Here is a 13,707-nt window from a genome sequence, read left to right on the forward strand (position 1 = left end):
TTTTTAATCAAATTTTTTTTAATTTTTTTTTTGCTGCCGCTTGCTGTATTCACGTCTGTTTATATGTTAGCTCCTCACACCAGAATTTCCATCGAACAGACGCTAACGCAACAGTCTTGCTGCAGTAGGAAAAATGCATCGTTAGATAGCTAGCAAGATAGCTGTGTAGTTTTGTTGGAACTTGACCAATTTCCCGTGACAAATACGTTTTTTCTGGGGTCTAAAAAAGTGTTCCGATTATAACCCATTTACGACCTACGTCACGATGGCGTCACTGTGTTAGTAAACAGCTACATTTATGGGAAAAAAAAGTTGTCTTATGGTTTTGAATGCCAAAATTGTAAAAGCTCATTAGATAAATAGCAAGATAGTTGTGAAGTTGTTTTGTTGGAACATGACCGATTTCCCGTGACAAATACGTTTATTCCTGGAGTCTAGAAAAGTGCTCCGATTATCATCCCTTTACGTCCTACGGTCACGATGGCGTTGCTATATTAGCAAACACCACTACTTTTATTGTGGTTTTGAATGCAAAAACTAAAAGAAACATACAAAACTCAAAATTATATCACGTCACAGATCGGGGCGGCCATTATGGAGGATATGCACGTGACGTCACAGACCGGCCGACGGTTTGTTTGGATGGCAAAAAGCGGCGGACGCTAATAGTACCAAGGCTGGTACTGGAGCATTTTTTTAGCATTTTATCGGAAATGTCCTGTGTGCCGCGGCACAGTGGTTGGGAAACACTGTTTTAATTGATTAAATTTTTTTTTTTCTTGAAATTCAAATTTATGCTGATGTATTCAAGAATCTGAATACATAAAAAAAAAAAAAAACATGAAATAGAGTTAAATAGTGACAGGGTGCCTACGACTATACGTAGATTTATTGATTGATTGTGTCATTTTGGGGTTCTTATTTGTTAATAGATCAAAACTTGCCCGAGACCAGAAATCATCCAGGCTATGGGGCCTTGTTCAGACTGCCATTTAAAATCTGATTTTTATCCTATCCAGAATGAAACAAGACAAAAAGACCCATGACAAAATCATAACGGATAAAGAGTAGGGCTGAAAATATATCAAAAATATTGACCCATCAACCAGTTTCTTATGGAATTATATGCTTTTCTCTGGATTTAACCAGTCAGATGCGAACTTCATTGTATATTAGTATCCAATAGTTGAACATTGTCCACTGTAATTACAATTAATTAGCAAAGAACACTGTAAAATGGCTTATTTTGCCGCATGACCAAAATCTAAAGATTTCATTTGATAATAAAAATTGTATTTATTCAGGTACGTGCTAAATATCCAAATTTGCATCTTTGTGATATGTCGTTTGCCCAGATGGAGTGACCTCACAACCTCTGCAAATTTTATTTATTACGTTTTTATTTTCAACGTCATAAAGTTCAGACGAGTGGAGCAAAAATTAAGATTTAAACATTAACAATATCTTGACTGCTATTGTCAGCAAGCATAGTATGGGTCTGCCTTATTTCTTTATAATTGATTGATTACCTTTGATTTCAGAATCTCTGGATTTGAGGTTAATGGGTGGAGGTAGTCAATGTGCTGGGTGGCTGGAACTGCAACATGACAAAGACTGGAGACCAGTCAGTTACCAGAACAACTGGGGTCTGAGAGAAGGTGCTGTGGTCTGCCGACAGCTTGGCTGCAATTCGGTTGTTTCAACCAGAAAAGTTAACAAATCAACGCATCCTGTGCCTGTGTGGCATTTTTATTCAAATTGTGAAGGTTCTGAGCTTGCACTGATGGACTGCGTGACTGTGAAGAATCAGCATTCTTCTGCAGTTGAAGTTGTCTGCCCTGGTGAGAATATTAGTATCAGTGGTCCCGAGTTGCTTCTTTGTTATAATGGTGGTCCCTTGGACAAAACCAGTTAAAAACCTCGGTAATAAGTCATTAATAGCCCCACAAGTTAAACCATAACTACGATGTGGGCCGCAACTAAATGAGTTTTACACCCCTGAATTGTAAAGGAATGAGGTAACCAAACAGAAACAAGTTTCAAATCACTACAAACAACAGTTCAATTACAGCACAATTACAAAAAGTGTTAGTTAAAACTAATCATATCAAGCGAAAATATTTGCATATTTAATAATTAGATTATAATAATTCCGTAGTGTAGTTTATGTCATATCCGGTGTATAAACTAAAGGGAAGACAACATTTTGACCACATAACCATGACAAATGGTATCAAATCTTCAGTTTTGATTGTACCTGTGCAGATAAGGCTCTGGAAACCTGGTTATATATTTTTGCATAATACAAAGTATTAATGTTTTCATTGGGACAGTATCATAGCAACTGTTCACAAGCAAAGCACATAACACAAATGTAGATATGAGCACTGTATAAACTATAAACTTACGACTTTATCATAGAATGAGGCTTAATTTTATACAAATGTTACTATTTTGATAACCACACTGAACAAAAACTCATCTTTTTGCAGACGTCCTGCCTCAACCAAATATAATGCTCTTCTCTGGCTGCACCGGGGAGAAGTGGCAGGAGAAAGTGGAGGTCCTGAAGGGCTACAGCTTCTCCATTGAGTGCTCTGTGGAGCCACATTACCCTAAAGGTCACTTTAACCTGAATTTTAGTGGCCTCCTACCAGACTTTCAGCCAGAGCCAGCCAGCTGTCAACCACTCTGCTCACTTCATGTTTCCTATTGCACATTTTCTGCACACTGGAAACTATACTTGTGTGTACCACAACTTTGTTTCAGAATGTTACGTCGGACTCGTACACTGCTAGGGGGAAGTGCAGGCTCCTCTCACAGACTACCTATCTATTCTTTATTTTGCATTTTAAAGGTTTAAGTGTAACACGTATTTAGAAGGGAGTTAACCGTTTGGGGTTGGCTCATAATAGTCAACTTCTACTTCACAGATGGCTGGCATTTTTTAGAACATAATCAAGGTAACACTGTCTTATCGCTTTGGGTTGAATCGTTAGTAAAAAAAATAAAAAAAAATAAAAAGACACCCTTGTTTTAGTGCTTCAGTGGTATGCAAACTCCTTTTTAAACAAAATCATGCTTTTTCTCATCAGTCCTAGCAATGCATTTTTATCTGATTCCTCCATTTTGGTAGCCATCAGCCGAACTCTGATGTCTCAGTTAATTGCTGTAAAGGGAAATTGTGCACTGAGAAAGGTCCCACATTGTTTGGAATACAAACTGCGATCTAAATGCTTGATTTTTTTTGAATGTGTTAAGTATTTGTAATCAATTATTATAAATTATGCTTTAAGTCCCACCTCTAGTTTCCAACAATTCAAATTCACCTTATTGTAGGGGAAGTGAAATGTGGTAAAAGAACTGTAGCTTTGTCTGGCCTATCTTTTCAGGCAAAAAGGAGGCAACGAATGAATAATGACACAAAGCATCCACCGCCATTTTATTTTTAATCACCAATATTGGAATAGTCCATCGATTAGCTTTAAAAAGCACTTGAGAAATAAAATCAAAGTCAAAGTCCGCTTTATTGTCAATTTCTCCACATGTCAAGGCACACAAAGAGATCGAAATTAGATTTCCCACCGTCCCACGGTGACTAGACACAGTACACAACACTCACATCAAATAGCACAAAGAGTAAAAACGAACAGACAAGAGCAACGAATAAGTAATAAGCAAATAACCCAAATAAATAAACAATAAATAAATAGACAAATAAGAGCAGCAAAATGGAGCAAGCGCGCTAATAGCAGACAGCCAGATCATAGCGCAAAAGAACAGGACGTCATGTAGCAGAAGGTGGAGGGAATTCAGGATCCGGACAGTTTGGAGTACGAAGCTGTCTCTCAGTCTGGTGGTGCGGGAGCGCAGGCATCTGTATCTCTTCCTAGAGGGCAGAAGTACAAACAAAGAGTGAGCGGGGTGACTCACATCACACATAATCGCGGCCGCTTTGCGGGTGAGACGGGAGGCGTAAACTTCCTTCAGGGAGGGGAGTGGAGCCCCGATGATTTTACTCGCAGTGGTCACTATGCGCTGCAGGGCCTTCATGTTGTACAGCAGCCACCACCCCACACAGCGATGCAACTGGAGAGGACGCTCTCAATGGTGCCACGGTAGAATGTGGTCATGACGGCGGGAGGAGCACTTGCTCGCCTGAGTTTCCGCAGAAAGTACAGGCGGCGCTGAGCCTTCTTCGCCAGCGACGCAGTGTTAGTGGTCCAGGAGAGGTCCTCACTGATGTGCACCCCCAAGAATCTGGTACCGCGCACTCTCTCCACCACAGCACCGTCGACGGTCAGTGGCAGGTGGTGGGTGTGACCCTTCCAGAAGTCAATGACAATCTCCTTGGTCTTGTTGACGTTCAGCAGAAGGTTGTTGTCCCTGCACCATGCGGCCAAAAGGTCGACCTCTGATCTGTAGTGAGTCTCGTCGCCACCGGTGATCAGACCCACCACAGTCGTGTCGTCTGCATATTTCAGCACACGGTTGCTGCTGTAGGTCGCAGTGCAGTCATGCGTCAGCAGGGTGAAGAGCAGCGGACTGAGAACGCAGCCTTGAGGGGCCCCCGCGCTCAGCGTGATGCTGCCGGAGACATTGTCGCCCACACGCACTACTTGAGGCCTTCGACAGAGGAAGTCCAGTAGCCAGTTGCAAAGGAAGGTACTGAGGCCCAGCTTGTCAAGTTTGCAAATGAGACGCTGTGGAACAATGGTGTTGAATGCAGAGCTGAAGTCCACAAACAGCAATCTCACATACGAGTCCCTGTTCTCCAGGTGGGTGAGGGTAGAGTGGAGGGCAGAGCAGATGGCATCCTCAGATGACCAATTGGGTCGGAAGGCAAACTGGAAGGGGTCCACGGTGGGGGGAAGAACAGATCTTCATTGAAGCAGGAGGGAGCAGGATTTTGGCAGCCTTGAAGCAAGACGGGACGACGGCCTGCCGCAGGGAAATGTTAAAGATGTCCGTGAAGACATCCATCAGCTCCTCAGCGCAGTCCCGGGATGTTGTCCGGGCCCGCGGCCTCACGGGTGTTGATAGCAGCAAGCGTCCTCCTCACACTGACGGCAGAGAGTGTCGTTCTGTGCGTCGAAGCAAGCAAAGATGCGGTTCAGTTCGTTGAGCAGAGGGACGTCGCCCTCACATCTCTGTGGCGCGGGCTTGTAGTCCGTGATGGTCTGAATGCCTCGCCACAGGCCCCGAGCATCCCCGCTGTCCTTGAAGTGGGCATTAATCTTGGAAGAGAACGCCTTTTTCGCATCTTTGATGCCCCGGGACAGATTCGGCCTAGCTGATCTCACGCCCGCTTCATCCCCAGCCCTGTAGGCTTCGTCCCTGGCCCTCAGTAGCCCGAGGACAGCCCCAGTCAGCCATGGCTTCCAGTTAGCGCAAGTGACGACGTACTTCGTGAGGGTCACATCATCAATGCACTTCGCGATGTAAGAGGTCACAGAGTCAGTATACTCCTCAATGTCCGTCTGATTGTTGCAAGTGGCTGCCTGCTTAAACATTTCCCAGTCTGTAGTGCCAAAGCAGTCTCGAAGAGCATCAGAGGCCCTCAGGCCACACCCTAACTCGTTTGCAAACCGGCCTGGAAGTTCTCACTCTGTCTGTATGCGGGGGTAAACAGAACGGTGACGTGGTCAGAAAGTCCGATGTTGGGGAGGGGGGTGGCCTTGAAAGCTCCTTTATGTGCAGTGTAGACCAAGTCCAGGAAGCTGCCACCACGCGTTGGAAAAGTATCATGCTGGTGAAGCTTTGGAAAGACAGACTTCAGGTCAGCATGATTAAAATCACCAGCGAAGATGATGAGACCGTCAGGGTGCGCCGTCTGCTGATCACTGACAGCCTGATACAGTTCATTAAGGGCCGTGATCCTGTCACTTCCAACGTTGGAAGGCGGGATGTAGACCGGGACAAGCAGAATCGCAGTAAACTCCCTTGGTAGGTAAAATGGACGGCACTTAACGATCACAAACTCCGCCAGTGGCGAGCAGTGTCTGCATACCACTACAGAGTCCCGGCACCATTCGTCGCGGATGTAGACACATATACCTCCTCCACGCGATTTTCCTCCTTTTTCAATTGCCCGGTCCGCTCGATAGCACGCTAGCTGCTCCAGTTGCACAGCAGAGTCCGGAATGTTGACATTCCGGCCAAGTTTCAGTGAACACGAGCACACAGCAGTTACCCACTGCCCGGTTTGTGGATCTCAGCAGACGAATGTAATCCATCTTGTTGTCCAGCGAACGGACATTCGCCAGAAGAATGGAAGGCACGGCCGGGCGAGTTGGGTTCGCCGCTAGCCTGGCCCGGACGCCTCCGCGCTTTCCCGTCTTCTGCCTCCTCGCACACCGCTTCCGACGCTGCTTGTCCGGGGAAGGAGTAGCAGACGAGTCCGGCGATGATTCAGGCCGGAGTAGTCCCAGTGACTTTAATGTCCCCGTATCAAAGTCCAAAACGCCGCAAAACTCGCTTTCGCCGATGTCAAGCAGAACCTGCCTGCTGTACTTGTAGCACAACGTGGTACGACCAGATAACCACATAAAACTGTCTGACAAACACTTATTAAATGAACAAAACACCGATCGGTTGGGACTGAGAGAAGCCGCTGCGTGTGCGTGTGCCAAAACACTTGGGATTCCTGGTAAAAATGAAAACATTTTATTTGTTTTATGATTTTATTTTTTTTAGTTATTTTTGCCTGTATTGAAACAGTAGATGTTTGTCATAATTTTGTATGATTGTAGGACTTGAACTAATGAACCTCTACGAAGGTGGTAAAGGAACTTAAGAGTTTGAGCTTTAAGTAGTTCATTAGACATCCTGTGTATGAGAGTGTGAAACTGTAAAGTGCTGACCGTGTGACGGGGGGGGGAACAAAACAAGATGTGTGGTGCAAGGATGTGCAAGAATGGAATGTTCCAGAACAAACGAGATAACAGAGGCAGCAAGGAGGACAAGATAACCCAGAAGCAGCAAGGAGGACGAGATAACCCAGGGGCAGCTGGTGGATAACAACAACACAACTGTAAGGAAAACTACAACCAGGAGGAGCCAGCAAGTGATTCTGCAGGAGAAGACCAATGAGAGCAAGGTAAAGTTAACTGCAGTATACACATAGCCAATAGAATAATGCCAGAATGCCTTTGTTGTTGTGCCATTTGCATATTGTTTAGTATAACTCATTGCTGGGCAACTCGGATAGAGAGTATGTCTGCTGGTGGCAACAGAGGCGTACAGACCTGTATTGAGAGGGACCCGAGACCCAGGTGCTTGTATTAGATCTGTGTGTTAGGAATAAATCCACTCGTGTGTGAAAATGCCGGCTTCCTGATACCTTTCTATTGCAGAACGAGCGCGCATATTGTTGGATGAGTGGCAGTTGGGTAAGGTCACAAATTGGAATCAGATTACTAACTTGAGTTTATGTTGATTTAGAAATAAATTCCAACAGTGGATACTTTTTAAAAATCTTTCAATCAGCACCAAATTGTGCACCTTTATAGACCTCTTGATAGGTCTACTCATGTCGCCCATTTTGTCAACAAAGTGAAATAAATTAATGGATGCTTACCATCATTATACAGGTTCTTCCCCTACCTTGAATTTATATTGAAATGTAAAATAATAAATTTGTGTTTAACATATCTGCTTCAATGTTGAATGCACAAGTTCTTTCTGGGTAACTTAACAAGACTGAGTAAAAAAAGCACGTATGAAAACTTGCGAGTGATTGAATTTTTATTTGCAAAATGTCTCACAAGAATGTTCCCAATTTATTCTTCAGTGAATGTGGGACATTACTGACTTGTCTTTAAATCACAAAACTAAGAAAAACTAAAACAAATGTAAACTCTCGTTTTTATTTTGAGGAAACCAATTTTATTCATGTATAAGTATCAAATCAAAGGTGCTCCCAAGGCATGTTTGATGAGGAGTAGTTCTATGACCAACCTCCAAGTATTCAGACAAATATGTGAACCTTGAGTATGAAGCAATTCTATTTTTTTAATGATGGTCGAAAAAACTTAAGTCTCCAAAGATGCCTTGAAAAATTATGATCTCCACTGCTTTCTTTAACCACACGGATTACCTTTATAGGGACAATCATTGCGAAGACACACTAAGAATGTACAAACAAGGATGTAAAGCAGATTAATTTAGGCTATCAATGACTTGATCATTATCATTTATTATTCATTTCTATTTACTATGTATTTGTGGGTTGGAGGGAGATTATCGTTGCACTAAAAGAACTGGGCAAGAAGATAATGGTGCACTTTTTATATAATAGAAATAATTTTTAATTTGAAGGTTCAACATAGGCATAATTGTAAACAAGATTTTAGATTAAAAAAAGATTTAATTATTAAAACTGCTGTTGGTTCATTCAAACGCAATCCTTGTTCTTTATCACAAAAACATACATTAAAATGACTCAATGCGGCCATGCACACACACACACTCGCACAAACGCGCACACACTGCCTCAAGTGTGGGGTGGGTTGGATTGATGATCTAGAAACTTCTACCTGGACGAGGCAGGGATCCTGGGAAAGACAAAATATATTATCTTAGAAACTGAATTAATGAACAAAAAAAAAACGTTCATTAAATGAAGATTAATTTAAAATACAGTGTCCGTCGGCGAGTGTGTATGATGGTGTGCTCTGGGATTGGCTGCTGCGATTGATCGGTGGCCGATCATTATCAGGCGATATTCATGAAAAAAATGCAGGATTGGTGAATTTAATGGACAAATGGTCATCTTATCTAAATCTTGTGAAGGAATGGCAATTTTTTTCAGTTTTTTTTGGTATGACTAATAGTTGTGTTAAGCTCAATAAAATGTTTAGAATTAGTAGCACCACCTCTACACTTCATTAATGCTTACCAAACGAAGAGGGTATCGCAACTTAGAGCAAGAAATTGACCTGGACATCTGTATTTCACATACAACTTAAAGTCACAGTTTGTTTGGGGGGAGAAAAAAGAAAAAAAAGGGACAAATGTTGGTGTTCAAATATGACAGTTGTTTTTTGTATTACTACCAGTTGTGTTAAGCACAATTAAATGTTTAGAATTATCACCAGCTCTATACTTCATTATTTGTTGCCAAACGAAGAGGGCATGGCAACTTATAGCAAGGGATTGATCTGGACATCTCTATTTCACAACTGAAAGTCACGGCTTGTTTGGAGAGAAAATGAGAAGAAAAAAAAAAAGGGGTGACAAATGTTAAGTGTTTAAATATGACACTCATTCGATGACTGGCAAAAGAAACACATGACAAGGATTAACATCCTCACAACTTCAGGAATTAAATGTATTGCAGCACGCAATGTACCGTGGTGACCAAGTGGTGCTAGATCATATGACATCTGTACATTGTCACTGCGTTCTGTTCATCAATCTGTACTGTCAAACTCAAGGCCCGGGGGCCAGATACGGCCCGCCACATCATTTTATGTGGCCGGCAAAAACAAATTGTGCATCAAATTCGTGTCATTACTATAATTGCAAATTGTCTTCACTTTTAATAATATCTTTTTTTTTTTGTTAGTTTTAATATTTGACCAGTTTTTACTCATCTGATTTGAAAACGAGTTATTTGTCAGTTTGTTTTGTAGCTTTTACTGTATATAATATGAGGTGCTCATACATTTATTTGGGTTGACAGTCATAATGGCCCTCCAAAAGAAGCTATGACTACAATGCGGCCTGCGAAAAAAATGAGTTTGACACCCCTGGCTTAAGCCATACATAGTTCATACATGTGGTGTGAAGAGTGATGTGACTTACTGTAGTTTTTCCTGTAAGAAGTCCAAGCGCTGACGGTCAATAAAGCGTGAGAAGAGGGTGACCAGGTTGGTAGGTGTGAAGAGAGGAGATGAGAGGGATGAAGAGGGAATGCTGAGCAACTCCCTGGTTATAGAAAACACCAGCTCTGTCCTGGAGAAGGGTTGAGGGTTTGAAAAGAGTGGGGAGGACCAAATAACAGGAAATATTATAAAAAGGCATGACTACAGACAGTAAAACACACAAGACTACAAACACTGGTGAAACTAACATCACAAAGTAGCTCACCATCGATTGTCATCCATGAGCTGACAGTTGGGGTCAGAGCTTTGCATCCTCTCTCCTTCACTCAGTATCAGATAGAGCAGTGTGACACCAAACTGAACAAAAACAAAATAACGTATCTTCATATCTGAACATTTAAATATGTAAACTAAAGTGCAATCAGATTTGTAAATAAATGGCTTCTGGTTTTTGAAATGTAAATATACCAAACTACTGTGATAAAAAAAAAAAATTGCAATAACTGCATTAACCATCAATGTGAAGTCTAACTAGTCTTGAAACAAATCTGAATAAGGAAAAACATTGCAATAAAATAATGCAAGCTGGTTTAAACTTGAGAGTAGCTGAGATCTCTCTCTTTCTTCTTTGTGACAGGGGTTCGCTTTGGCCAGGGGAGTTAAGTCCAGCATTCGCTTTAAAGATATCTGGCGCCATCTAGCGTTGTGAATGGGTATAATGTCTAGTCCCCGGATGTAAGACGACCCCCACTTTTTCTTATTTCAATGCAAAAAACACCGTCTTATGTTCGGGCCAATACGGTGCACGTATATATACACTGGTGTGTGTATATATGTGTGTATATATATATATACACACACACACACACACACACACACACACACACACACACACACACACACACACACACACACACACACACACACACACACACACACACACACACACACACACACACACACACACACACACACACATATATACACTGGTATATATCTATATCTATATATATCTATATATGTATAGGATATATATATATAGAGGGTGGAACGCCCTCTTCAGATCGGGGATGAGGTCTTGTTCACGAGTGAGGGCAGGATGGAGCGCGAGATCGACAGGCTGATCGGTGCAGCGTCGGCAGTCAGGCGGACTCTGTACCGGTCCGTCGTGGTGAAGAGAGAGCTGAGCCAAATGGCAAAGCTCTTGATTTACCGGTCGATTTACGCTCCTACCCTCATCTATGGTCACGAGCTATGGGTCGTGACCGAAAGAACGAGATCCAGGATACAAGCGGCCAAAATGAGTTTCCTCCGCGGGGTGTCCGGGCTCTCCCTTAGAGATAGGGTGAGAAGCTCGGTCATCCGGGAGAGACTCGGAGTAGAGCCGCTGCTCCTCCACGTTGAGAGGAGCCAGATGAGGTGGCTCAGGCATCTCATCAGGATGCCTCCTGGACGCCTACCTGGGGAGGTGTTCCGGGCATGTCCCACGGGTAGGAGACCCCGGGGACGACCCAGGACGCGCTGGAGAGACTATGTCTCTCGACTGGCCTGAGAACGCCTTGGGATCCCCCGGGATGAGCTGGATGAAGTGGCTGGGGAGAGGGAGGTCTGGGAGTCCCTCCTAAAGCTGCTGCCCCCGCGACCCGACCCCGGATAAGCGGAAGAAGATGGATGGATGTTTAGTATTTCAATTATATATATTTTATATATATTTTTTATTTTCACTTTTCTTTTTAATATTGGTGTTTTTTGGTATATAGTATATAGTACAAATAGTAACACAGATTACAAGTTTCTCAAAACGGCCATTGTTATTGAGTAACTTGTTACTAATGCATTATCGACATCACTGATTATAACCCCTTGCAAATGTCCAGCCATCACACTATTCAGGAAGGAGATTTTCCATAGATTTATATGTTTTATTTATGAAGTTTTATGTCCCTGAGCGAAACATGCTTTGTTCCGAAACTTGCACATCATCCCAAGACCAAAAGACCTTGTGAACATGTTGCTTAAGTTGCTAAGAGCGTGAACACAAAAATAATTTGGGATTTAAAACTAAAATTCAAGAGGAAAAAATAATAATCATGGATCATTACCGTTCTGTTTAATCTAATTGGATGTGGGAGTCCCATTATCATGCAGGGTTTGATGTATAGTAAGCTGACTCGTCTATTGTGTGGGAAACGTAATTTCGATCTCTTTGTGTGTCTTGACATGTGAAGAAATTGACAATAAAGCGTCAAAGTCCGCTTTATTGTCAATTTCTTCACATGTCAAGACACACAAAGAGATCGAAATTACGTTTCCCACCGTCCCACGGTGACTAGACACAGTACACAACACTTACAATCAAATAGCACAAAGAGTAAAAACGAACAGACAAGAGCAACGAATAAGTAACAAGCAAATAACCCAAATAAATAAACAATAAATAAATAGACAAATAAATAGACAAATGAGAGCACCTTATGTATGTGTGTACCTTGTTGTGTAGTACGGTGGCAAGTTGACCCTCATTGCCCTGAAGCTCCTGGAGCAAGTCTGTGAGGGCAGAGCTTGATAAGGACATGATCACCGCAGACACAGGCTCCACTAACAGGCACAGCACCTAATGATGGCAGAGAAACATCAGTACTGATGTGCAGATACAATACCTGTAAAAAAAAAAAAAAATCACTTCCACAAATACTGTACTTTACAGCAATTCCAATCTACTGTAGATCCTACCCCATACTTTAACCACCCATCCCCGTCAACATCAGGACAAAACACTTAGTTTGAAGCCATCACCTTTTCAAGTGAGTACTGTATTTTTTGGACTATAAATCGGGATTTTTGTCAAAGTTTGGGTGGGGGGGTGATTTATATGTGAAATTATTCACAAATTTTCAAAATTCAAAAATCCACGATGTAGTGAAACCCCGATAAACGAACCGCGATGTAGCAAGGGATTACTGTAATTTGAACATTAGCGGCGTAGCGCAAACGCGGTGGTGTTTACATAAAGGACAAAGGATTGGACCACGGGATTTAATGACTTGGAGAGACAGACTTTGTTTAATAAAATTGTTGTTTATAATTATATGGGCCTGTGGAATAATTTGAACAGCAACTGAAGACGAGTCCCACGTCAGCGCACATCGATGGATTTAATGATTTGGAGTGACAAAGGTGGTTTGATAATATTGTTGCTTATATAATAGTTATTTTATATATAATTTATATAACGTTATATGGGCCTGTGGAATAATTTGTACTGCAACTGACATCAGCGGCGCGGCGCGCACCCGGCATTGTTTACATAAAGGACGATCAATGGATTTAATGATTTGGAGTGACACAGATGGTTTGATAATATTGTTGCTTATATAATAGTTATTTGATATCTAATTTATATGTCATTATATGGGCCTGTGGAATAATTTGGACTGCAACTGACGTCAGCAGCGCGGCGCACACCCGGCATTGTTTACATAAGGACGATCGATGGATTTAATGATTTGAAGTGACACAGATGGTTTGATAAAGGTGTTATTTATGTTATAGTTATTTGGACAACTGTCAATGTTAAGGTCAGGCCCGTTCTCAGCTTTTCGTTTGTGTTTATTTCACGTTAGCATACCGCATCCTTTAGCCTGTTATTGCTCGTTCATGTCTGTTCTTGGTCTTTTGTCAAAAATATTTCCCCCAAAATGCGACTTGCACTCCAGTGCGACTTACATATGATTTTTTTCACTTTATTGTGCATTTTATGGCTAATGCGACGTATATTCCGGAGCGACTTTTAGTCCGAAAAATACGGTAAAAGGATTGGACCTTGGAACTGTCATGACTAAATTAACAAAGTGAATAACATTTAATATTTGGTGGCCTA

At 42.1% G+C, this 13,707-nt stretch overlaps 1 protein-coding gene across 1 annotated transcript in view; it reads right to left on the reverse strand.

The window, feature by feature from the left end:
- Window positions 1–8,305: 8,305 nt before the first annotated feature.
- patl1 (PAT1 homolog 1, processing body mRNA decay factor) overlaps window positions 8,306–13,707 on the reverse strand; it is a 45,483-nt gene continuing 40,081 nt past the window's right edge. The window contains exons 17-20 of the mRNA XM_085912452.1: window positions 12,316–12,441; window positions 10,093–10,184; window positions 9,808–9,957; window positions 8,306–8,555 (exon numbers count right to left, since the gene is read on the reverse strand). Coding sequence (XP_085768578.1) covers window positions 8,534–8,555; window positions 9,808–9,957; window positions 10,093–10,184; window positions 12,316–12,441 — 390 coding nt within the window. The 3' untranslated portion in view covers window positions 8,306–8,533. The remainder of the gene's footprint in view (window positions 8,556–9,807; window positions 9,958–10,092; window positions 10,185–12,315; window positions 12,442–13,707) is intronic.

Source organism: Syngnathus leptorhynchus, chromosome 5, assembly GCF_054491065.1.
Source record: "Syngnathus leptorhynchus isolate UIUO chromosome 5, UIUO_Slep, whole genome shotgun sequence".
Taxonomy (NCBI): Eukaryota; Metazoa; Chordata; class Actinopteri; order Syngnathiformes; family Syngnathidae; genus Syngnathus; species Syngnathus leptorhynchus.